The sequence below is a fragment of the Ictidomys tridecemlineatus genome, chromosome 7, assembly GCF_052094955.1.
Source record: "Ictidomys tridecemlineatus isolate mIctTri1 chromosome 7, mIctTri1.hap1, whole genome shotgun sequence".
NCBI lineage: Eukaryota > Metazoa > Chordata > Mammalia > Rodentia > Sciuridae > Ictidomys > Ictidomys tridecemlineatus.
The window spans coordinates 32,822,825-32,849,392 of record NC_135483.1 but is presented as its reverse complement, the minus strand read 5'-3'; the positions used below and the strand labels follow the sequence as shown (position 1 = coordinate 32,849,392).

At 33.7% G+C, this 26,568-nt stretch overlaps 1 protein-coding gene across 38 annotated transcripts in view; it reads left to right on the top strand.

The window, feature by feature from the left end:
* The window catches only part of Rims2 (regulating synaptic membrane exocytosis 2), a 559,411-nt gene that overhangs the window by 14,379 nt on the left and 518,464 nt on the right, over positions 1-26,568 (top strand). For 2 of the 38 annotated variants that reach the window (XM_078016819.1, XM_078016811.1), the window contains exon 2: positions 15,766-15,950. The exons of the other annotated variants lie outside the window; for them this stretch is intronic. In XM_078016819.1, the coding sequence (XP_077872945.1) occupies positions 15,913-15,950 (38 nt within the window). In that variant the 5' untranslated portion in view covers positions 15,766-15,912. The remainder of the gene's footprint in view (positions 1-15,765; positions 15,951-26,568) is intronic. 38 annotated transcript variants of the gene reach the window in all.

Here is a 26,568-nt window from a genome sequence, read left to right as displayed (position 1 = left end):
TTCCACCGTCTTTCCCTAACCCATCCCTCCTCCTTTCCCTCCCTTCCCCTTTGTCTACTACATTGATCTTTCCTCCTCCTCCTCCTCCTCCTCCTCCTCTCTTTTTCTTCCTTCCTCCCCCTTATTTTGAATTAGTTTCTCCTATCAGAGAAAACATTTAACCTTTGACTTTTTGGGGACTGGCTTATTTCATTTAGCATAATAGTCTGCAGTTCCATCCACTTATCAGCAAATGCATAAAGTCATTCCTTTTTTTATGGCAGAGTAAATTTCACTGTGTATATATATCACATTTTTTTTAAATCTGTTCATTAGTTGCAGGGCACCTAGGTTGGCACCATAGACTGGCTATTGTGAATTGAACTGCTATAAGCATTGAAATGGCTGTGTCACTGTGGTATGTTGTTTTTAAATCTTTTGGATGTATACTAAGGAGTAGGATAGCTGGGTCTTATCATGTTTCCATTCCTAGTTTTTTGAGGAATCTCTATACCAGAGAGAGATCTCTAACCACACATTCTAGAGTGGTTGTATTAATTTGCAGTCCTAGTAACAATGTATGAATGTACCTTTTCCCCCACATCCTTGCCAACCTTTATTGTTACTTGTATTCTTGATAACTGAAATTCTGACTGGAGTGAGATGAAATCTCAATGTAGCTTTAATTTACATTTTTCTAATTGATAGAGATGTTGAACAGTTTTTCATATATTTGTTGACTATTGTATTTCTTCTTTTGAAAGTGTCTGTTTAGTTCCTTTGTCCATTTATTGGTTGGGTTATTTGTTATTTTGGTGTTAAGTTTTTGAGTTCTTTGTGTTTCCTGATATTAATGCCCTGTCTGGGAGCAGGTGGCAAAAGATTTTCTCCCATTCTGTAGACTTTGTCTACATGCTCTTGTTTTCTTGCTGTGAAGAAGCTTTTTAAGTTGATGCCATCCCACTTATTGATTTTGGATTTTAGGGATCTTGCACTTTAGGAGCCTGGTTAAGGAAATCAGTTTCTGAGTTGACATGTTGGAGTATTGGACCTGCATTTTCTTCTAGCAGTTGCAGGGTCTCTGGTCTAATTTCCTGGGTCTTTGATCTACTTCGAGTTGAGTTTTGTGCAGGGTGAGAGATAGAGGTTAAATTTCATTCTACTATGGATATACAATTTTCCTAGCATCATTTATTAAAAGGCTCTCTTTTTTTCCGATGCATGGTTTTGACACCTCAATCTAGTGTCAGATAACTGTATTTATGTGGGTTTGTCTCTGTGTCTTCTGTTTCATTGGTCTTCATGTCTGTTTTTTTTTTGTGCCAGAACCATCCTGTTCTTTTTACTATAGCTCTGTAGTATAATTTGAGGTCTGGTATTGTGATGCTTCCTGCTTCACTTTTCTTGCTAAGGATTGCTTTGGCTATTCTGGGCCTCTTAGTTTTTCAAATAAATTTTATAATTGCTTTTTCTATTCGTATGAATAATGTCATTAAAATTTTAATAGGAATTGCAGTAAATCTGTTTAGTGCTTTTGGTAGTATGGCCATTTTGACAATATTAGTTCTGCCTACCCAAGGAGATGGGAAGTCTTTCTATCTTCTAAGACCTTAAATTTCTTTCTTCAATGTTCTGTAGTTTTCATTGTAAAGGTCCTTCACCCCTTTTGTTAGATTGATTCCCAAGCGTTTTGTTTTATTTTAAAATATTTATTTTTTAGTTGCGGCTGGACACAAAACCTTTATTTATTTTTATGTGGTACTGAGGATCGAACCTAGGGCCTTGCACGTGCTAGATGAGCACTCTACTGCTGAGACACAACCCTAGCCCTATTTTATTTTTTGAAGCTATTGTGAATGGGATACTTTTCTTAATTTCTCTTTCAGGTGATTCATCATTGGACTATAGGTACACGATTGATTTATGAGTTTTGATCTTATATCCTGCTACTTTGCTGAATTCATTTGTGAATTCTAGAAATCTTCTGGTGGAGTGTTTTAGGTCTTTTAGTTTTTTGTTTTCGGCAAACAGATAATGTGAGCTCTTCTTTTCCTATATGTATCCCTTTAATTTCTTTCTTTGGTCTAATTGCTCAGCTAGAATTTCAAGGATTGTGTTCAATAGGAGTGGTGAAAGTGGGCATTCTTGTCTTTTTCCTGTTTTCAGAGGAAAGGATTTCAATTTTTCTCCATTCAGAATAGTGTTGGTCTGGGGTTTGTCATATATAGTCTTTATAATGTTAAGTTACTTCTAACCCTCGTTTTTCTAGTTAAACTATAAACTTTAAAATAAAAACATTTTTTTTACCACTAAGTTACACCTCTAGCCCTTTTTATTTAATTTTTTATATTTTTAATTTATTTTTAAAGAGAGAGAGATAGACAAGATAGAGAGAATTTTTTTTTTAATATTTATTTTAAAATTTTCGGCGGACACAACATCTTTGTATGTGGTGCTGAGGATCGAACCCGGGCCGCACACATGCCAGGCGAGTGCGCTACCATTTGAGCCATATCCCCAGCCCTATTTTTTACATTTTTGAGCAAATGAAAATACAAAGTGGCCAGTGTTCCATACAATGAGGTATGGAACAAAAGACAAGTGGCTAGTTACATTTGAATGTCAGATAAACAACAAACTCTTTAGTATCAGTATATCCCATGCAATATTTTAGAAATACTTAACACTAAAAAGAAATTCAATGCTAATCTGGAATTCAAATTTAACAGGTTATCTGACAATCCTGGCCCCATCATTTTTTATTTTATTATTTTTTGTTTTTTTGGTATTGGAGATTGAGCCCAGGTATGCTTTGCCACTGAATACATTCCCAATCCTTTTTTATTTTTTTATTTTGAGACTCATTTAGTTGTTGATCCTTACAGGCATGCTCCTGAACCCCACCAAAGCTTTTCCTTTGAATACATAATGAAATGAGGTATGAAACAAAAGAATAGTATTCTGATCCCTTTTCTTTTTATAAAGTCAACAGTTGTTAGGACTGTAACAACTTGGAATTGATTAGATTCTTCATTTTGGTAACATTATTTGATGTTGAATTCATACCTACAGGCAAAATTTTATATTCAAGAGCTTTTCTGAGACTAAAATAATGCATTACTTGAATTTGAGACTTTTCTGAAAAGTTGGAGAAACTTTTTACTTTCTTGTCATTGCAATTTTATATAATATTGCTGTAGTAGTTTGTTTCAAGGTGTTAATTTATCCATTGAAATATTTTATTTGTTTTTGGTACATTTTTTGGGACAAATAATATTTTTTAATCATTTCTCTTCAGGGGGCTGTATGTCAGTTATTAACTAAATTTTGTTACTTACTGTAGATCATTAATCTGCAATGAAAACTTTAGCTAGTAATATTTTTGATTAGTGTTGTGTCTATATCATCTCATCCCCTTTATTTTTTTTCCCTGCCCGCCTTCTCATCCCCTTATGACACTTACTGAATGACACTTACTTAAAGAATGAATGTCATTCATTCTTTTTGGTTGACTTTCAAAAATAGTGTTGGCAGTTTTCATACAGACTATTTAATGAGTTCTGTAATTGTGCTTTGTTATTTTTCACTTGCAAATCTTTTTTATATTTTAATTATAAGACAGCAGATTGTATTACAATCCATATTACACATATAGAGCACAATTTTTCATATCTCTGATTGGATACAAAGTATATTCATACCATTCCTGTCTTCAAACATGTACTTGAGGTAATGATGTCCATTTCATTCCACTATCTTTTCTACCCCCATGGCCCCTCCCTTTCCCTCCTATCCCTTTGCCCTATCTAGAGTTCATCTAATCTTCCCATGATCCCCCTCCGAATCCCACTACCAATCAGCCTCCTTATATCAGAGAAAACATTCGATGTTTGGATTTTTGGGATTGGCTTACTTCACTTAGTATTATATTCTCCAACTCCATCCATTTACCTGCAAATGCCATGATTTTATTCTCTTTTTTTTTGCTGAGTAATATTCCATTGTGTATATATTCCACATTTTCTTTATCCATTCATCTACTGAAGGGCATGGCATCTAGGTTGGTTCCACAGTTTAGCTCTTGTGAATGGTGCTGCTATAACCATTGATGTGGCTGTGTCCCTGTAGTATGCTGTTCTTAAGTCCTTTGGGTGTAAACTGAGGAGTGGGATATCTGGGTCAAATGGTGGTTCCATTCCCAGTTTTCCAAGGAATTGCAATACTACTTTCCATATTGGCTGCACCAATTTACAGTCCCACCAGCAATGTATGAGTGTGCCTTTTTCCCCACATCCTAACCAACACTGATTGTTGTTTGTATTCTCATAGTTGCCATTCTGACTGGAGTGAGATGAAATCTTAGAGTAGTTTTGATTTGCATTTCTCTAATTGCTAGAGATGTTGAACATGTTTTTCATATATTTATTGATTGATTGTATATCATCTTCTGAGAAGTGTCTGTTCAGTTCCTTGGCCCATTTATTGATTGGATTATTTGTTTTTTTGGTGTATAGCTTTTTGAGTTCTTTGTATACCCAGAGATTAGTGCTCTATCTGATGTGCGAGTGGTAAAATTTAGGCTCTCTGTTCACCTCATTGATTGTTTCTTTTGATGAGAAGAAGCTTTTGAGTTTGATTCCATCCCATTTATTACTTCTTGATTTTAATTCTTGCTCTATAGGAATCTTTTTAAGGAAGTCAGGATGTAATCCGACATGATGGAGATTTGGGCCTACTTTTTTCTTCTATTAGACTCTGGGTCTCTGTTTTAATTCCTAGGTCCTTGATCCACTTTGAGTTTTGTGCATGGTGAGAGATAGGGTTTTAATTTCATTTTGTTGCATATGGATTTCCAGTTTTCCCAGCACCATTTGTTGAAAATGCTATCTTTTCTCCAATGTATGTTTTTGGCACCTTTGTCTAAGGTAACTTTAATTATGTGGGTTGGTCTCTCTGTCCTCTATTCTGTACCATTGGTCTACCAGTCTATTTTGGTGCCAATACCATGCCGTTTTTGTTACTATTGCTCTGTAGTAAAGTTTAAGGTCTGGTATAGTGATGCCACCTGCTTCACTCTTCTTGTTAAGGATTGCTTCAGCTATTCTGGGTCTCTTTTATTTTTTCAGATGAATTTTATGACTGCTTTTTCTGTTTCTATGAGGAATGCCATTGGGATTTTGATCAGAAATGCATTAAATCTGTATAATGCTTTTGGTAGTATGGTCATTTTGACAATATTAATTCTGCCTATCTAAGAGCAAGGGAGCTCTTTCCATCTTCTAAAGTCTTCTTTGATTCCTTTCTTTAGCATTCTGTAATTTTCGTTGAAGTGGTCTTTCACCTCTTTTATTAGTTTGATTCCCAAGTATTTTATTTTTTTTGAGGCTATTGTAAATGGGGTCGTTTTTCTCATTTCCCATTCAGAGGATTTATCACTGATATAAAGAAATGCCTTTGATTTATGGGTGTTGATTTTATATCCTGCTAGTTTGTTGAATTCATTTACTAGTTCTAAAAGTTTTCTGGTGGAATTTTTTTGGGTCTTCTAGTTATGGAATCATATTGTCAGCAAATAGTGCTAATTTGAGTTCTTCTTTTCCTATTTGTATTGCTTTAATTTCTTTCATCTGTGTAATTGCTCTGGCCAGTGTTTCAAGAACTATGTTAAACAGAAGTGAAAGAGGGCATCCCTGTCTTGTTCCTCACTTGCAAATCTTAAAAAAAATTTTTTTTTAGTTGTAGATGGACATAATATTTTTATTTATTTTTATGTGATGCTGAGGATTGAACCCAGTGCCTCACACATTCGAGGCAGGTGCTCTACCACTGAGCTACAGCCCCATCCCAACCTGCAAATCTTTTAAAGAGTAGAATCTTGTTTTGTGATAAGGTGCTGACATTGTTCACTTGACCACAATGCTTTATGAGATCACTTTTTTAATTCGAAGAAGAGAAGAATTATCAGTGTACAGGAATCCAAATTTGAGAAACTTATTATACTGCTTAAAAATTTATGTAAACTTTTACTTCAGTTGTTTTGAAAAATTTATGATTGTATTCATGACTGATTAAATATATTTTCAAAGGAGTTTGCTGTTCCTTTACTAAATCTGCTTACTAAATTTAATTAATTAAATTATGTTATTTTTAAAATAATCCATCATAGAATTCTGTCATAATGAGTCTTTTGTTAATTGTTAACATTCAAAAGCCAAAAAGAAAGAAAAGGAGAGGCAAGAAAGGAAGATAGAAAGAAGTGAGGACAAAGAGGAAACTGACAAAATAATTGTGTTCTATTTATAAAATTAGATACTGCTGCTGCTGAGGATAATGATAGAATTTACATAGTTTATATGTTAAAAATGTGACAATAAGGGCAAATTAAATTTAAAAAATATTTTATATGTGCATATAAAGTAACTGAGTTCTGACAAAGTAATAATTAGACTACTGGAGGTGATCCAGGGGAAAGGTCAGGGAGAGATGCTACCTGGTGCCAATCTTACGAAAAAACAAAAAACAAAACTAAAAACTCCCTTGTACATGTTTAAGGTTGCATCTGAAATTTTCCAGGGTAGTATACAGTATAGAAAACCAAAGACAATGTTTTTAGGTTAGCTATTTATTTATTCTTTTAAACGAATGTGTTTTCAGTGTCTGCTATCTACCAGGTACTATACTAATTTAGGAAACAAGGGAATAAGATATAGTCTCTGTCATTGAGGTGTTCACAATCTAGTGGGAGTCATATAAATAAATAATTAAAATACATGACTTATGCTTTAAAATAGTTATGTAGTTATGTATCAAGTGTTGAGCTGACACAAAAAGGGGGTGAGTTTATGTACACAGAAGCTTTAAGGGAGGCTTTATAATCAAAGGTAATATTCAAATTGGCCTTACAGGAAAATTATAATTCAATATGTGGAGAAGGAAAAGGGCATTTGAGGCATGTATAAAGGATGGACTCTGAGAAAACATGGTGTCTTTGGGAATGGTCAGTATTCCTATACTTCTATGTGCACAGAATATGGGAAGAAGGGATGGAGTTTTAGAGGGAGAAGCTCACTGGTGTGTGTCAGTTGTAATGGGTCTTGTATGCAGGATTGGTATTCAATGGATAATGCAGAAATACTAGTTTTAAAATATTGAATCACTTTCATGCAGATTGATAAATTTAATTGAGAGAGTAAATTAGAGTGTTGTTCATTGTAGTCTATAGAGGTGGGTTATGGGACCTAATAAGCTGGCTGGTATAGATTAATCTGGTCCTTGGGAAGCATATACTATCTTGAATGTGTCTACCTGGTTCTCTAGAGTGTTCCCTTGTTGGAGGCAGCAGTACAGGCTGTAATGGTTGTGTGGCATTTGCATTTTGGTGGGGAAATCCCTGAGGCACAGTTTCAGACCTGTGGGAAGCACTAGCATCTGGATGCTTATGTGACCTTGACATGTTGCCTTACAGTTGCAACAAAGTGCTATGTTGGAGGTACTAATAACTTGTCCTCACTTTAAACAGGAAGGTGATGGGAAAATTTTGATTTGATTTCAAATATCAAAAAATATGGCCTTATTTTTTTTTAAAGAGAGAGTGAGAGAGGAGAGAGAGAGATAGAGAGAGAGAGAATTTTTTAATATTTATTTTTTAGTTCTCGGCAGACACAACATCTTTGTTGGTATGTGGTGCTGAGGATCGAACCCCGGGCCGCATGCATGCCAGACGAGCGCGCTACCGCTTGAGCCACATCCCAGCCCAAAACATGGCCTTATTAAAGAAGTTAATTTGATATTTCCTAAAACTCAACAGATAATTTATAAATTATTAAATGACTATATAATGTGCTATATTCTTATTACATGGAAGTACATATCTATATACATATATAGTTTATTTTGAAAATAAGATTTATTTTAAATTTATATATTGATTTTTATATTACTTTTATATTACTAATTATCAATTGTTATATATATATGCCATGATAAGAAGTTTGAATTTATCTTATTGGCATATTTGGTCTTTATTGAAAAGTTTTGACATAAGTACTTGTTATTATATGTCAACAATTCCTACTGATTTCAGAAAAGTCTCACTAGCGGGAGAACTTTTACCAGTGTATTTCTACCCTTAAGTCTACTGATTTGTATTCTGGGATTTGTGTCTGTATCCTGGGTTTGTTTGTCTTCTGAATTTGTTACAGAACACACACACACACACACACACACACACGCATATACACAATTTTATTTTATGTACTTATTTATTTATTTTTGGATACCGGGATCAAACTCTGGGAACTTAACCACTGAGTCACATCCCTAGCCCTTTTTATTATTTATTTTGAGACAGGGTCTCCCTAAGTTGCTTAGAGCCTTGCTAAGTTGCTGAGGCTGGCTTTGAATTTGGGATCCTCCTACTGCAGCCACCACACCCAGCCAGAGTATATTCTTAAAAACAAAAATTAAGTCATTTATTCCCTAGATTAAAGATCTCTTCAGGCTTTCTGTTGGTTTGAACACATTCCATTGCCTTAATTTTACAGAGTCCTTCACAGGCTCTCTCCAACATATCTTTCCAGCTTTAAGTTTTTCCCTTTCAGCTATAATAAAATTTTCACTGTTTCTGCACTGAAGGAGAAAAGGGGATCCAGACATAAAGGAGATATATATGAAATAGATAATACAGTAAATTTATATGTCATATGTCTATGTATCTTGAAATCTTTGCAATTCAGACAAATCTAGGCTGTTTTTCTTTTAAAAATTATATTAAAATTACCGTTGGAGATATTGTTAGGAGATAAAATTCTCATTACTCATTTTCTTCAACTTCAATAGGAAATCTTATGGAATTGTTTTGGAACACATGCTTCCAATCTGCCGCCAGATTTTACAGCAGGAATTTATATAATCATGCCATAGCTCAAACTGTCTCACAATTTACCATATGTTTCAATATTTCCAATGTTTTCAAACACTCTCTTCTTTTTCCCACCCTTACCAGTTTATATTTCTCAGTTTTGTCCCAGCTTGTTCCCTACAATTCTCATTCATTTCATTCATTTCTCTGATTCACAGATAATCCTTGTTATATAGCCTTCTAGTTTAGAGTTAGTACTTTGTTGATTCCCTTTCCTGGGCCCTTTCCTCCGTTATTAACATAAGTAATGCCTAATCCTCAATTTAGAACTCCTTAATTCTTGGTCTAGGTTCTGCAGTCTGATCTCAGTACATATTTTTAGATCTTTTCTGCTTGTTTTTTTTTTTTTTTTTCTTAGTGCTGGAGATCAAACCCAGGGCCTCACATGCTCTACCACCAGGTTATATCCCCAGCCTGCTGCTTAGCTTGAGTTTTTGTTTAAATTCACTAGAGCCAGAAACATTATGGTTTAGAGTCAGGCTAGCTCCTATAACATATTAAGATAGCAGTTATGGTATTTTCCTCTTATAATCTCTGTTTTCACCTGGTTAGAGGCTAGGGAAATTTCTGTAATGTAAATCTAATCATATAGGTTAGTTTTATGTAAGTAGTTGGATCTTTATGACTACAAATATTGCTTTTATGCTTACTTTCTTCCTAATCCTATGTTTTCTTAGCTGGTTTTAAGGAGTCAAGACAGCAAAGAGTGTGTAAAGAAAATGAAGGAAAGACTTTGGCATCTGTCAACTCTGGGTCGTATTCTGTTTTGTCTGTTTACTATATTGTGTGATGTTGAGCAAGTAGCTTACTCTCTTGGCCTCTGTCTCCTTATCTATAATGAAGGACAGTAATGCCTATTTCATAGAACTGTGGTAAGGTGCAATGCAATGTAACTGCACATAAAAGATATACAATAAATGTTAATAGGGAAAAAATAAGCTTTTTGCATTTTACGTTACTTGTTCTCTTACCCCTTCCCTACTTTTTATGCTCTCCTTCCAGTTTCGTGCTCTCCATCCCAATCTGGAATTCAGTTCATTTGTTTATATGAAGGTCAGTCTTGGGTCAGTCTTGAGGATTAGAATATGGCACTAGACTGAGGAAGTAAGAACATAGGTGAAATTTATCTGGGTATTTGTCCTTGAAATTTTCTTCATTAAAGGGTTTTGAGATTGTTGATAATAGCAAATTGATTTCTTGAGGCTAAAAAGTGACTATTTTTATTTAAAATACTTTAAACAACATAGAAAATAGTTAAGTAGAACCTTATCTGCGCTATACTCCTGCTGTTAATAACCAATTTTAAAAAATATTTTCATTAATATTTAAAAATAGTAGTAATTAAAAATTGTTTAAAAAATTCTGTAAGTAATTTGGATATGGTGGTGCATGCCTGCAATCCCAGAGGCTAAGGCAGAAGGATAACAAGTTTGAGGCAGCTTCAGCAATTAGCAAGAACTTGAGTTAAAAAAAAAAAAGGCTGGGACACTTAAGCACACCTGGATTCAATCTCTGGTACCAAAAAATATGCAAGCAGTTTATTCAAATCTAAGCTCTGCTTTGGACTTATCATGCAATTTGACAAGTGTATATATTTTAAGACTGTTCATTCTTTTGATACAAATAATAAGATTCTTGAATTTGTTTTGATTCTTTTCTGGCTGTAGTAGGTACTAAAATCATCATCTTTCAAATACTTACAGTTCTGATTACATTGTATAGAAATAGGAAATTCAAAGACTTCATTTTATCTCAATTTTATTATAAAAATTGAATAATAAGATTTTTAAAAATGAAAATATTCTAATATTCTTTGTAATTTTATAACCATATATAGCTGCCACTTTTTAATTTTTCTTACATATTATCTATATGTGTCATGGTTTTACATAGATGCAGTTATATTATGTATATAGGTGTATATATCTGCAGTTTTACATTTTGCTTAGTAATTTACTATACTTTTTTTTTTTTTACTTAACAGGATATTTTTTTCCATAAATATATTTTCACAATTATCTACTTCACTTCTTGTCATATGAAGACATTCACTTCATTTAATTGGGTTTCTGTCCATTATAGTTTATAAGTAAAAAAATGTCTAACATTCCACTATTCAATTATGCTGTATATATGCATATTGATATATATGCATATCCATACATATGCATATACATCTGTCCTGAGTAATTTATATATATATATAAAATTTTTCCCCCCTTCTTCTCTGCTCCAATGTCAAGCCAAATGTGGGACATTTCTATTTCCTGGATTTTGAAATTTTACTCATCTCAGGCAGCCATGTTAGTGATATTTCTCTGGAGATTTGAGGATAATGATGAATGATGACATTTCCACACAGTAATTCAAAATTCAAAATTGAAATAAACTTTCCTATTCTTAAAAAAATCTCTGAGCATTTCTACCCACTATGGCCATGTTGTTGAATTCTATTTATTCTTGCCCTGTCTTTTCCTTCCATTTCTTCCTTAGTCTCCAGTTTCTATTAATTTTTGTACATATCAGTTTAGTATTTTTTTTCCTCTCAATCTTTTCACCTTTGGGTTCCCCTTTAACTCCCAAGTAGCTAGCTTATCAAAGTGGGGTCCTAAATAGAATAAGATATATTCCATGTTTGTATAAATATATCAAAATATATTCTACTGTCATGTATAACTAAAAAGAACAAATGAAAAAAGATGATCCCTCTCAAAAAAGAGATTAATTTTCAATAACATTTGGCATTTTTCTTTTATTCTGCTTTATTGACTTTTCTATAAATTGTTGTTTGATTGAAGTTGGTTGGTCTTTAGGGGACTTCTTCAAATGTGTGTCTGGATAATATTAAGATTTGGGTAATTGTTTCATAACATCTACTTGAGAAGAGTTAAGGGGCATTGGGTTGACATTATAATTAAATTTCATTAATTTATTTTCTTTGGTTTATATGAAGGACAGTAATTTCTTGATTTGTTAAACCTGTGACTATATAACTCCTTATATCAGCCTCAGTAAAATAGAAAAGATCATTAATCATGTGAGACAGTTGTTATTCTTATGGCCCTCAATGTTATAATGACAGTGCAGTTTCTATTTATTTGTCCAAGTTTGATGATAAAGAAGTTTGCACCAAGGTAAAATAGTGAACTTGATGGAACTTGTCTTGTGTTCTTAGTTTTTTTACTTGAAACCTTTTTAATACTTATGGGTGACTTCTTCCTTTGGACATTTACTCCTGTCCTACTCTTTACTCCCCTCAATTCCTACTGTATTTGGAAGAAGAAGAATCGATTATTTGTATTTTTCCAAAGGGCAAATAATAATGCAATTACCTTAAATTATTAACAATTATAAACTTAAGCAGATATTGAATGTATACAAGTTAAGTGAGTTATTGATAACTTATGTTTTTGTGGAGACTGAGGACAGGAATTGTGTGTGATATATTGCTCTATTCCTTTTTAAGCTTAGCCACACTGACTGATACACAGTGGGTTCTCAGTAATAAATTAATGAAGGAATTAAAGACACCTTGTTTAAAGAGTTTCAAGAGATCTGTAGAAGAATTAAAGGGTACAATGACAGGGAATTTTAGAATTGTATTTATACTTTAAAAATTGACCCTGAGTTTAAAACAGAATTAATCATTTTGATGTGGCCAAGAATGATGATGATGATGATGATGATGATGATGATGATGATGATGATGATGAGTGTGTGTGTCTGTGTGTGTGTGTCTGGTGAGGAGACATGGGGGGACATGGGAGATGGTTTACTCTTTACCAATGGGAAGAAAAAGTGGATGTCTTGAGTCTTCAGTATCATTCTTTGTTTTACCTTTCAAAGTGTGCTTATTCCACTCTTTGGTTTAGGGTTGAGCATCAGTTCTTGCCACCTATTATTTGGCTAGGAAAGAGTCCAGCCACTTCTTTGAAGGAAGAAGTAAAGTAGGTGAAGACAAAGTATGTGAGGATTATAAATGCAGAGGAGGGTCTACCAGGCCTGAAAGTTGTGTGTGTGTGTGTGTGTGTGTGTGTGTGTGTGTGTGTGTGTGTGTGTAGAGTTAGAATTAAGCCATTTTGTGATCATTAGTTATTTTCCTTATATCTGTTGTGAGTAAGGAAAATAAATAAGTTGAGAATATAACAGTAGGTAGTGGTTAGATTAGGCAGGGACTTATATGGCAAAGAGTTTGGTTTTTTAATATAATGACTATTTAAGGGGACAGTTGGAGTGATAAGGTGTGGGGAGAATTGGTGGTAGAGAATGTTTTCTAGTCAAGGCAAGAGAAGTGGAAGATTTAAATGAACTGTGAAATTTGGTTTGTGATCCCAAATAAATATTTATGTATAAAACTTTTCAGATGAGCTAAAGCATCTTGACATTGTCATACTGGTATTTTCTAAAACATTTTTTATACTTCTCTTTTTTCTTATGGGACAGTGCTGAAATATAATTTGAATTATAATTTCTATTTTAATTAAAATTATTAATTGCCTTGAGTCTTCATGGCTAAGATGGTTTCACTACTTGAATGATTAATTGTGGTAGTGTTTATGAAAAATATTTCCTAGGTATTAGTAATTGTGGTTGTAGGGCTGGGGATATAGCTCAGTTGGTGGAGTGCTTGCCTTGCATGCATAAGGCCCTGGGTTCAATCCCAAACACCACACACACACACACACACACACACACACACAAAATTGTGATCATAATAAAATTGGCTTTTATTTTAATGAAGAGTTACAGATTCTGAGGGAGTTCTTATTTTGGCACTTTAACCTCAGACTATTTAAATTAATCATGATTCAACTTCTTTTGCCCTTGGTGTCATTAAAATAAGTAATAGTATAAGCATTATGGAATTAGGCTCAAGGGGGAAAAAAGAAAAAAAATGAAGAGAATATAGATGAAAGGAAAGTGAGAAAGCAAGAGATTGGCAAGCAAGAGATGAAGGATGGAGACCAAGCAGAGATCCATACAAAGGATTATTTGTTAAAGCTGACTAATAAAGGCCATCTCTCTATAGAGAGGAGAGAGAGGTGCCTAGGATGTTTGGATGTTCAGCTTTTATGGGGTAGGGGTTTGGAATTGTAGTTGTGGTGTTATAGGATAGGCTCCATCCGGTACTTGCATCAGAGCTAGGCGGGTGGGGAATAGTGTGGGATTGGCTTAGGTCAGTGGCACCATGGGGCTTTCCAGAGTCAAGGGGTCGTGCCCTTCTGGGATTGGCTTAGGGTTATGGTACCTTTGGGGTAGGTTACTAATGGGGGTCGGGGGGGGGAGGAAGTATAGGAAAGTGAAATTTATAAGATGGCGGTTAACACTTAAAATGGCTGATTGAATGTTAAATCAATACCCTATAATAGAGAAGTGGAGTGTATAAATAAAAGAAAGAGAGGACAAGAAACACAAAAAGTGATGGGACAGAGAAAGAAGAGGTCATGACACTGAAAGGTGTGTAATTAGAAAAACAAAGTCACACTAAATATTAAAAAAAAATAAAATTTAATATAAGATTACCAAAAGTAGTTGTAGGGTGGAAGAAGCAAAAGGTGGGTGATGAATTTGTGAAAATATCAGCCACTATACGAAACTACTACTACTTCTAGGCCTGGGAGAATAGAAACAAACAATGCTGTTAAACAGAGCACCTAAATACTGTGATGATTAAGTTCTTGGAGTACCACTGCCACCCTTGGAGTTACACTACTTTGGAAAGTCTGTAGTCCTGTTTGTGATGCTGAACTTACCTCAGAGAATGCTGTAGCCTGCAGTTTCTACTGCTACCTATGCCAGAACTGTACTGTGATTGCAGTAGCCAGCATTTGCTTGGTAGTTTTCTGCTGCTGCTATTGCTACTGGAGCCATAGTTCACGAGCAATCTTATGCTGAGTTTTCGGGGATACTGCTGCAGTTTCTGCAGGAACTAGGAACAGAAGAAAGAAAATAAAATGATTTATCTTCCCTTGCCATCCAATTTTCATCAGTGCTTCTCAATAGCAGGACAAAATTAAATTAGAAACTAGCTATTGAGGGAGAGGGAGAACTGTAGTCTGTAGGCTTCTAGCCCTCTGAAATAAGGAGAGCTTGGAAGGGCAGGAATGGCGTTGGGAACCAACAAAGGACCAGTATAGGAAGAAATTATAAAGTACTTATTCTTTAGTCATAATAGGAGTAAAGAAACTTTTATTTTTGCAACTTTTCTGAACAATGTCAAGACCTATCTGTCTTTCTTTCATGGCCAAAGGAAATGATTGAGTTATAGGGACTAGCAGAAAAAGTTTAAATGTGATATAGTTCTCTAATGAAGTATCAGGATATTTTAATTTCAAGATATAAAAATTGACCTAGGTTTATTTAAGCAGAAAATAAATTTATTATAAGGTCATTGGATAACTCTCAGAAAAGTTGAATAACTAATCCCTGGAAAAGACAGAAATAGAATTAGCTCTGAATAGCTCATTTGCAGAAATTAATGGATGGCCTGTTCAGTGTGCTCCCTGCTGTTTGTATGGACCAATTCCACCATTTGTTGCTTAAGGTTCACATTACCAGAGGAAGAGGCTTTCTGGCCTAGCTTGGGTTAGTTTTCACCCTTGGATAGAGGAGGGCATGAGGCCATGATAGACAATTACAATGCTACTGAATCAATCACTGAGGACTAGTTTTTCAAAGAAATTTTGAGATAGGAGAGGAGAATAATTATTATACAGGAAAAATTCACAAGATATTTTGTTTTGGATTAGCAGTAGGAAACAAAAACTATAGCCCAAATTTCTTGAGCACTTAATATATAATAGGCTCTCTGATCTCTTTTTAATAATATCTTTGAGGAAGTTGTCATTATTATCCTCATTTTACAGATGAGAAAAATTGAGAGGTGCACTTCTGATGATGGTGGATTAGGCAATTTGGACTAACCCTTCCACTGAGAACAACTAGAAAATCTGGATCAAATATAAAAATCATCTGTTTGAAAGTATCAGAGAGCTAACACATCAGTGAAGACTATGGGGACAAGATCCTGGAGAAGAAGGAAACCCAAAAGGTGAGCTGGGATTTGAGGCTTCTTTCCCCTAGGGGAATCTGCTATTTCTAGTAAAGGTGGCTATGAAGATGAGAAATTAAGAAGACCTTTGATGACTTGTATGGTGGAGCTAACTGAGCAATAGTTTGAGTGCAGGATCTTGCCTGCTGAACTCCCACCCCTGCTTTGGTTTGAGACCTCAAAGGCTACACCTTAGGAATGAGGATGAGTCAGAAATAGAACAGTCTACTTATAGAACAAAACCTATTTAGGATCACCCTAATCTTTGATTATACTACGTATACTCAGGATTATTAATGAATTTAACCACCAATTAAAGCAAAATAAATCTTTTTTGGCAGAAAATAATATCATCCTGGACCTCAGATAATTTCTATAGTTTTTATTTATAATGTCTTGCACACAAAAATAATTAGGCATACAGGAGACAAAATCATAAAATTGAAACCAAGAGAAGCAGCATATCACAGGAGATTCAGATAATGGAGTTCTCAGGCCTTGACTTAAACAAAATAAGTGTGTTTAAAGTAGTAAAATACAAGAGTGAGGGCTTTGGCAGGAGAACTGGGTATTATAAAAATAAATATGTAGAACTAAAAAAGGCAATAAGTGAAATTAAGAACTCATTGAATGCATTTAGTAGCATTCTAGAGAAGCATATAGCGAAATAGCTAAGTAGAAGATAGACTAGGGAAAATATGTGCACTAAAATATAGTAAGCTGGCGCAGTAAGTAGCACATATCTGTAATTCCAGCGGCTCAGGAGGCTGAGGCAGGAGCATTGTGAGTTCAAAGCCAGCCTCAGCAACAGTGAGGTGCTAAGCTATTCAGTGAGATCTTGTCTCTAAATAAAATATAAAAATAAGGGTTGGAGATGTGGCTCAGTGGTTAAGTGCCCCTGAGTTCAATCTCTGGTCCCCAAAAAAAAAAGACAGAAAAAAAAAAAACCTACACGTAGGAAAAAGAAAAAGAAAAAAGAATAAAAGATATAGGGAATAGATAACAGCCAGAGTTCCAGAAGGACAGGAGAAAGAGAATGAGGCAGACACAGTATCTGAGAGACAATAGCTGAGATTCTTTCCAAAACTGACAGTACACCATAGATTTGCTAAGTGCTACAAAGACAGAACAGATAAGTATGAAAAAAATCACAAATATAAGTAGGCATGTCAAAATAACTGTGAAAAACCAAAACTAACAAAAAATCTTAATATAGAAAGAAAAAGTGTAGCAACTTTCAAAGTGGCCCTGACAGATCTATATCTGATTCTTTAGAGAAACAACGGAGGCTGTAAGACAATGAATTGATGTCTTCAAAGTGTGAAAGGAAAAAAAAATTTTTTTGTTCTTTTTTTTGGGGGTGTGGGGTTGGGTACTTGAGATTGAACTCTGGAGCACTCAGCCACTTTACTATATCCTCAGCCCTATTTTGTATTTCATTTAGTGACAGGGTCTCACTGAATTGCTTAGCACCTCCTTGTTGCTTGAGGCTGGCCTCAGCCTCCCAAGCCTCTGGGATTACAGGCCTGTGCCACTATTCCTGGCCTTGTTCTGTTTTTTAAAGAGATAGGGTCTTGATATGTTATTCAGGCTTTCCCTGAGTTTCTGAGCTCAAGCCATCCTTTGCCTCAGCCTCCCTTGTAGCTGCAACCACAGAAGTGTGCCACTGTGACTAAATCAAAGGGAAACTAAACAAAACAACAATTGCATACTTAGAATTTTATATTTACGGAAAATATCTCAACAGTGAAACCAAAATAATGAACATTTCAGACATGTCAAACTGAAATATATCATCAGCTTTTCACACTTAAGGAAATACTGAAGAGTATTTTTTAAACAGAAGAAAAATGATCTCACATGGAAGGCTAGAAATAGAGGAAGGAATGAGAAAGGGTGGAAAGTACAAATATGTGGACAAATGGAAATTCACATTGACTATAAATCAAATAAAATAAATGTAATGAATTGAATGTTGTAATTAGACTATTGATGGGATAAAAAACAGAAACCAGCTATATGCTTTTTTTTTTTTTTAAAGAGACACATCTAAAGTTTCTTACATGGATGTTCAAAGCATATTGATATAAAAAGGTTGAAAACAAAATGATGCTAAATTTTATAATATCATCAAAACTTTAATACCAAAGCCTAAAATTTGAAGGCCAAATTTTATTCAGGAATTTAGATGTAAAAATTATAGAAAAGGAATTAGTAAAAATATAAAAATAGAACATGATTAAATTGTATTTATGACTATAAGATTAAACTTTTGAAAATTAACCAGTATAATAGACAATGAATTTCAGCAGTTTTTAGTTTTAGATAAACAGATATGCTAATTCTAAAAGTTATATGGAAATACAAAAGCTCAAGAATAGTCTTGTAGAAGAGCAAAGATAAATTGCTCTACCAGAGGGGCTGGGGTTGTGGCTCAGTGGTAGAGAACTTGCCTAGCACGTGCGAAGCCCTGGGTTGGATCCTCAGCACCACATAAAAATAAGTAAATAAAATAAAGGTAATGTGTCCAACTACAACTAAAAAATAAATATTAAAAATTGGTCTACCAGATATTAAGAATGATTAAAATTATTTCACCATTAAGACCTGGAGGTAATGGTGCAAAAGTAGATTAAATGATCTGTCAATATGTGGATACTTGGATTTATCACAAAAGAGCACAGCAGAGCAATGATGAACTAGTTTTTCAGTAAATGATGTAGGGTCAATTAGAGATGCTGGTAGAAAAGAAATTGTGTTTTATTATTACCTTACACTATACTCAAATATCAAAAGCTCTAAATATGAAAATAAGCTCTTTATCACAAGTTTTAAATGTGAAAGTAAAATTATAAAGCTTCTAGAAGACAATTTCCTTACTTCAAAGTTGGGAAAGAATTCTTAAATAGGAGGAAAAAGTGGTGACCATATTAGAAATTATTGAGAGATTGTGTTATATTGAAAAGAACTTGTGTTCATCAAACATCTCATTTAGAGAGTACACAAGTGAGTCAGAAAGTAGAAGATATTTGAAAATTTAGGTAAAAATTATGAAATGATTGGAATAAACACGTGGACAATATCTTTTAAATGTAGTACATACTTTCTCTTTTGAGCTATTAAAATTTTTAAATTTGTTTTAATTAGTTATACATGACAGTAAAATGCATTTATGTACTTTGATATATCACAGATAGATAGGATATAATTTCTCATTTTTCTGAGTGTACATGTTAGTGCAATTGCTCAACTATCGTTTTCTGAAGTTCTGTTTTGCCTGTAATGTATCTACTTTAAGACATATTAAGCAACATATTAAGACTGAAAGGATTGTGTTAGTCTCTGCATTCTACTTATTGCACTGCAGTAAATTATTTATATTTGTCTCTCTCCCCAATAGACTCTGAGATATATAAGATATTTGCTATTTTATTTATCATATAGTCAAATGAATTATTGTTTGGTGGTGAATAAATAAGTGACTATTATTTATATGGGCAGTAGTACCACTAGTGGCAAGCTATAAACACATGGTCATTCCAGTGTTACAATAGAGAAATTCCTGGCCATTTCTTGTTAGCCAAACTCAATTTACTTGCATACTGAAAATTCAGTTTTCATACTTGGAGATAGAAAATATGAAGAATTTATAGTATCTCTTGAGAATTATATGCCGATAAGTGAAGATTAACATTGTGTGAGGAGTCAGGTCATCTCCTTCTATCATTTAGACCACATACTTTCATTTGTAAAATTAATAGGCCTGTGTTAGATTTCCTGTATAGCTCTTTCCTACATTTGAAGTGCTTTTATTCTATTACTAGAGGAATATTTAATTTTTACCCACTTGTTATATTTGAAGCAAATGACTTTTACTTTAGATTTTATTTGATTATTGAAATATAAAACATTATGAAGAATTTGAATAGTACATGCTACAATATTTGCTAATTATTGTAACATTCTATGTTCTATGATTATGACTTTAAATTTGTATCTGCTACAGAAGATACATTTGCAATCAATACTTGATGTCATTTAAAATAAGTATTTAAAAACTTATAAAAAGATCACATTTTGGACAATGGAATATTTACTGTGCTGCTGGTTGAATCAGGTAAACAATACAGATTTTTGAAAGCAGACAAAGTTGGCTTGAAGCATTTTTTCTGTCATCTATTAGTGACTTTGATAAGTTATTTTCCCTGTGGGAGTATAATTTAGAATAATAATATGTACCTTGTGAAGTTGTGAGAATTAAGTGAGAACACTTACAGTAAGCACATAATATTGTGCATAATCACAGTATTTTTGGTTGCTAGTTATTCATATTCTCTTCTATTCTGTCTTTAACAATCTCACTGGGTTTTGTATCTTAGCTCACAAAAGAGAAGAAAATAGTTAGAAATAAAACACTATGCAATGTTCAACAATTAACTAAAATTAATTTAGTTATAAATATAATGGAGTTTAATAATATGCAGATATTATTGTATGCTTCTAGAGGTTAATTTTTAATTCTTCCTCATTAAGTTATGGTGAAATGCTTAGCCATGTTTAGCTGAAGGAAATAGCTTTACTCTGTTCTTAGTAAAATTATCTTTCACTTTTTGGGTGTTTGTTGTTCACAAATATAATCTTATATTTTTTAGTGTCCTTAAAAAGTCAAAAGAAGGGACTGGGGATATAGCTCAGTTGGTAGAGTACTTGCTTCACATGCACAAGGCCCTGGGTTCAATCCTCAGCACTGCCCCCCCCCAAAAAAAAAAGTCAACAGAAGAATATAATACATGAAAGTCCAATCCCAATATTATTGGAACAAAGCTGTGCTCATTTGTTTGTGCATTATGTACACTATCCCAACTACTCTGCTGCTAAAGTGCAAATGCAAATGTAACTCCAACATTAACCATATAGTTCTATGTAGAAATAATTAAGGACAACCGATAATGGTGCACAGCAAGGGAGGAGGGAGCATTTATACTATTACTCTATATCTACTCTACCCCTGCTGTCCGAGTCTCTACTATAGCTAATTCTCATATAGCTAGGATAAAATTTCACTAAGGGAAATAGAGTTACAACATTCAGAGTTGATGATAAAGGTAGATATCCTGGTTCTGTTCACAATTTAAAGTTGTTTCTGGTTGGTCCACACTTAGCAAAGGATGCAAAAGAGGATGTGATATTAAAACCAACCAGATATTAAGTACATTTTAAAGTAGTAAATAATCATTTATATTCATAGCTTCTTCAAAAAGCATTCTTTTATGCAGAAGGAGATAGTAATAAACTGAACTTCAAGTTAAAAAATAAATTCGTTTTGATTATTTGAAGTAGAAAACCAATACAATATATAGATCATTATCGAAAGTAAATGTATGAAGACACGAATTAGTATGAATATACTTTGTATACAATCAGACATATGAACAATTTTGCTCTATATGTGTAATATGAATTGTAATGCATTCCTCTGTCATATGTAAATAAAAAAGAACTATACGGCTAGAAAAGGCTTACTTTTATTTGTATTCTAAACTTATGACTCAGATATAAGAAAATACCAGAAGTGGCCTTATAAATGTGATTATTCATTCTATAAGTGGCAGATCAAGCTCAAATATATACTCCAGGATTTTAATACCATTATGTTTAACTCCATTATTGAGTAGATCACAGCCAAAAGAATTGCTTTGAGTACCTACATAGCTTTGTCAAAATCCAACATTAGCTTTTGGCTAGGCTTCAGAAGGCAGTGGTAAACTGGCCATCTGGTCTGCTTCTTCACTTTCAGTTCTTGCCAAACCGTGGGATAGCAATTTGGTGAATTTTGATTAATAGTAGGTTTAGTAATAGGTGATGGGTTAGGATTTTGGGTTGGTAAATGGGACAAGATGAATAGAACTGAACTTTAAAAGCTTCTGAATATGTATACTACAGTGATGAGGAAAATATGGAGTGGTATAAGGAACAAAGTTTAGAAGGAATTAAAATTTATAACATAGAGGGCTGGGGTTGTGGCTCAGTGGTAGAGCGCTCGCCTAGCATGCATGAGGCCTGGGTTCGATCCTCAGCACCACATAAATGTAAAATAAAGATATTGTGTCCACCTAAAACTAAAAAAAGTTTAAAAAATTTATAGAGTAGAAGGAATTGTGCTTTACATGTATCATTTTTTTAAATTACAGAAAAAACAGGAGGAAATTATTACTATGCTTGTTTCATAGGTGAAAATCAGATCAAGTCATTTACTGTAGAATGTAGTACATTAAAAGCTGAATGCATCTAACTTCAATAATTGTATTCTTATTAAATAGTTGATACAAGTAGAAATGATAGCAAAAGTTGGAAAAAAAACAACGTAAAACAATATGTTGGGTCACCTCTGACTTCAGCTTTATCATATTGTGTGTTTTGGGGAGTCCAGTTGTATATTTAGTTCAAACTTCTTTACTGGGAATGGAACTATAGAGATATCCTGATAGCCTGTTTTGGTGGTAAAAGTTTAGGAAGAAGCTCTCTTCACTTTGTTCCAGCACAAACATACAAGGGCACTTCTGTGAATATGGGATAGAAGAGAGATTTTTTTAAAAAAATTAAGGTTTATGTAAATATATGTAAAGTGTAGCTTAATGGTAGAGAGGACGTGGATATTCTTTAGGTTTAAGAAGAAACAATAAGAAAGTATTAATACAGAGTTTAGAAATTGTGATATCATATTAAAGTGTACACTGATCAGACATGGTTTTTTGATGTGTATGTGTGTGTGTGTGTGTGTGTGTGTGTGTGTGTGTGTGTGTGTGTGTGTTTGGTGCTGGGTATTGAACCCAGGGTCTTCTGCCTGCTAGGCAAGCAGTCTATCTCTTAGCCACATTCCTAGCTCTGGTCAGGCTCTGGTAATATCTATGGATTGTGAAGTTTAAAAAAGATAACAAGGGCTGTGATTGTGGCTCAGTGGTAGAGCGCTCACCTAGCATGGGTGGACGGGACCTGGGTTCGAACCTCAGCACCACATAAAAATAAAGGCATTGTGTTGTGTTCATCTACACCTAAAAAATAAATATATATTAAAAAATATATCAAAGGAATCTCTTAAAGTTAACAATAAATTGTAAAACTAAAAACAAATGAGCAAATAATAAATTAATTCGCTCATCTCTTCATCAAACTTTTAGTCTATTATCTTTGCTATGCATGAGATAAAAAAATGAACAAGACATGGTCTTTGTATTAATCTCTGTTAAGACAGTTTTTTCATCCATATAACAACTTTATGATACTTAACTCAAAGGATTTTTTTCTGTGTATATGAAGTTTAGAGAACTGTTAGTCATCTTTCCATTACTGTAACAAATATTGAAATAAACTTTAAATAGGAAAGGTTTATTTTGGCCCACAGTTTTGAAGGTTTCAGCCCATGAATGGTTGGCCCCATTGCTTTTGTGCCTAATAAATGTTAAGGCCTAAAATTCTAAAATTAAAAGAAGAAAAGATAGGGTATAAACTCCATGACATTAATTTGGACAATATATATGTATATGCATGTATATATGAATATGTGTATATATGTTTGTGTATGTATGTGTGGATATGACTCCAAAAGTATTGGAAACAAAAGCAATAGTAGAAGACAAATGGGATTGCATGAAACTAAAAAAGCTTCTGCACACAAAAGAGACAATCAACAGAATGAAGAGATAACCTACAGAATGAGAGAAAGTATTTGCAAACCATACTTCTTATAAGGTGTTAATATTGAACATTTATACGAAACTCAATAGCAAAATATACAAATGGCCAATGGGCATATAAAAAATTTTCAACATTACTAATTATCTGGGAAATGCAAATTAAACCCACAAGGAAGATGTGGAGAAAAGATAATACTTGCACACTATTGGTAGGAGGTAAATTAATATAGTCATTATGAAAGACAATATGCAGGTTCCTTAGAAAATTAAAAATATAACTACCATATGATTCAACAATCCCACTACTGGTTATATATTCAAAGGATATGAAATAAGTATGTTGAAGTTGTATCTATACTCCCACGTTTATTGAAATTTTGTTCTCAGTAGTCAGGATATGGAATTAAGCTAAATATCTCTCAGTGGATAAATAGATGGAGAAAATGTGGTTTCTATACACAATGCAATGTTATTCAGCCTTAAAAAAGAAGGATGTGTACATACATATACATCCTTTACTTTGAGCTAATATGAGTGAATGTGGAGCACACTATATCAAATTAAATAAAAAAAACACAAAAATACTGTATCATCTCCAATGTGTAATCTTGAAAAAGCTGACTTTACAGAAACAGAAGTAGAATTGTGGTTGAAGGGGATTTAGGGTGAAGCATGGTGGGGTGATTGGGGAGATGTTGATGAAAGAACAGAGAATTTTAGTTACATAGGAGGAATAAATTCAAGAGCTGTTTTTTACAACATGAGACTATAGTTAATAAAATATGTTGTGTACTTGAAAATTGCTGAGAGTAGATTTTAAGTGTCTTTACAACAAAAAAGGATTAATATTGGAGGTAATGCATATGTTAAATGGCTTCATTTAGCCATTTTGCAATGTATACATATATTAAAACATGTTGTACACCATAAGTATATATGTGGAATTTATATTTGTTAATTAAAACTAAATAAAAATTAAACTTCTTTAATAGCTGATCCATAGTAGGTATTCAGATATAAAATATTATTATTTACAACTTTAAAGTTTCATAAATTGTCTTTACTTGCAGTAATACCTTAATGTAGATGAAATATTATTATTTTACAAATGAGGAAACTCAGATCAAAATAAATTACGTTACATCCAAAGTGATACTGGGAGAGCCAGGACTTGGTCTGTCTTTTGAATTTGTATCAGGAATTTTTTTTTTTTTTTTTTTTTTTATCAGCTGAAGCCAGCATGTGTTGTATGTAGACCAATTTACTCATAGAACTCAGGGAATATTTTTGTTTTTTGGGCAGTGAGTATTGGGGATTGAACTCAAGGGCACCCAACCGCTGAGACACCTTCCCCAGCCCTGTTTTGTATTTTATTTAGAGACAGAGTTTCACTGAGTTTCTTAGTGCCTTGCCATTGCTGAGGCTGGCTTTGAAGTGGTGATCTTTCTGCCTCAGCCTTCTTAGCCTCTGGTATTACAGGCCTATGCCATCGCATCTAGCTTCAGGGGATATATTTTAAGTAAAACTTTATGTTGTTTATAAGTCACTACTAGGGAATCTCACTATTTCTGTGTTTCTTTCATCCACCAGATACATATTTCTACAGAAAAATTATTAATAAAGGCTAGATTCCTAAAGCCAACCAAAATACTCTCCTAACAAATAATGTGACATTCAAATACAGTTTCCAACTTTTTCATTTATGCAATATTATAATTTTTCAGCTATATTTTATTTTCAGTGGGTCAGCTTGGAAGATGTAAAGTACTTCTTTGAGAATGTACATTCTGGGTAATAGAAAAACTAGTCTTTTTTTTTTTTTAAAGAAAGAGTGAGAGAGAGAGGGAGAGAGAATTTTTAATATTTTATTTTATTTTTTTAGTATTTGGCGGACACAACATCTTTGTCTGTGGTGCTGAGCATCGAACCCGGGCCGCACGCATGCCAGGCGAGCGCGCTACCGCTTGAGCCACATTCCCAGCCCCCAAAAAACTAGTCTTTCTTTTTCCTTTTCTTTTCTTTTCTTTTCTTTTTTTCTTCTTTTTTTTTTTTAATGTATTGGGGTTTGGATTCAGGATGCTTTAACATTGAGTTGAATCTCAAAACATTTTTTTTTGGCACCGGGGATTGAACTCAGGGGTATTTGACCACTGAGCCACATCCCAGCCGTATTTTCTATTTTATTTAGAGACAGGGTCTCACTGAGTTGCTTAGTGCCTTGCCATTGCTGAGGTTGGCTTTGAACTTGTGATCATCCTATCTCAGCCTCCTGAGCCGCTGGGATTACAGGCCCGCCACAAAACTTTTTTTTTTTTTTTTTTAAATTTGTTTTAAAGACAGGATCTTGTTAAGTTGCTTAGGGCCTCACTATATTGCTGAGGCTAGCCTTGAACTTATGATTTTCCCTGAATTGCTGGGATTACAGGTATGTGCCACCACGCCTGGCTAAATTTTGGAATATAATCCATTTGGAAGTTAGATCTTGGTAAATATAGAGTTTGGATCTGTGGTATAAGAAATAGAAAGCAGGATAAAAATCATTTGTAGAAAGGGGAAAATATTACTTTAAAGGATTGGTAAGGATTAAATGAAATAGTACATATAAAGTACTTAACACAGTGCTTAAGAAATGCTGGTAGATTTTCAATAAATGATAGTTCCTTTCATCTTGTCCGTTTAATATATATTACAATCTTTAACATTTACCAATATTACTTCATAATATTATATTATAATATAAGCTCCATTATGTCACCTGACTAGGATTGATCTACCATAACATTAGACTGCTAGCTAATCTGTTGTCAAAAGCCCTTTCAAAGCTCTTCTTAATTGCCAGTATCAAATATTCCATTCACTTTCAGTATGCTCTGAACTCTTTTAAGTTTTATAGCTTTATTTGTCTTTCTTGGCATTCTCAGGAA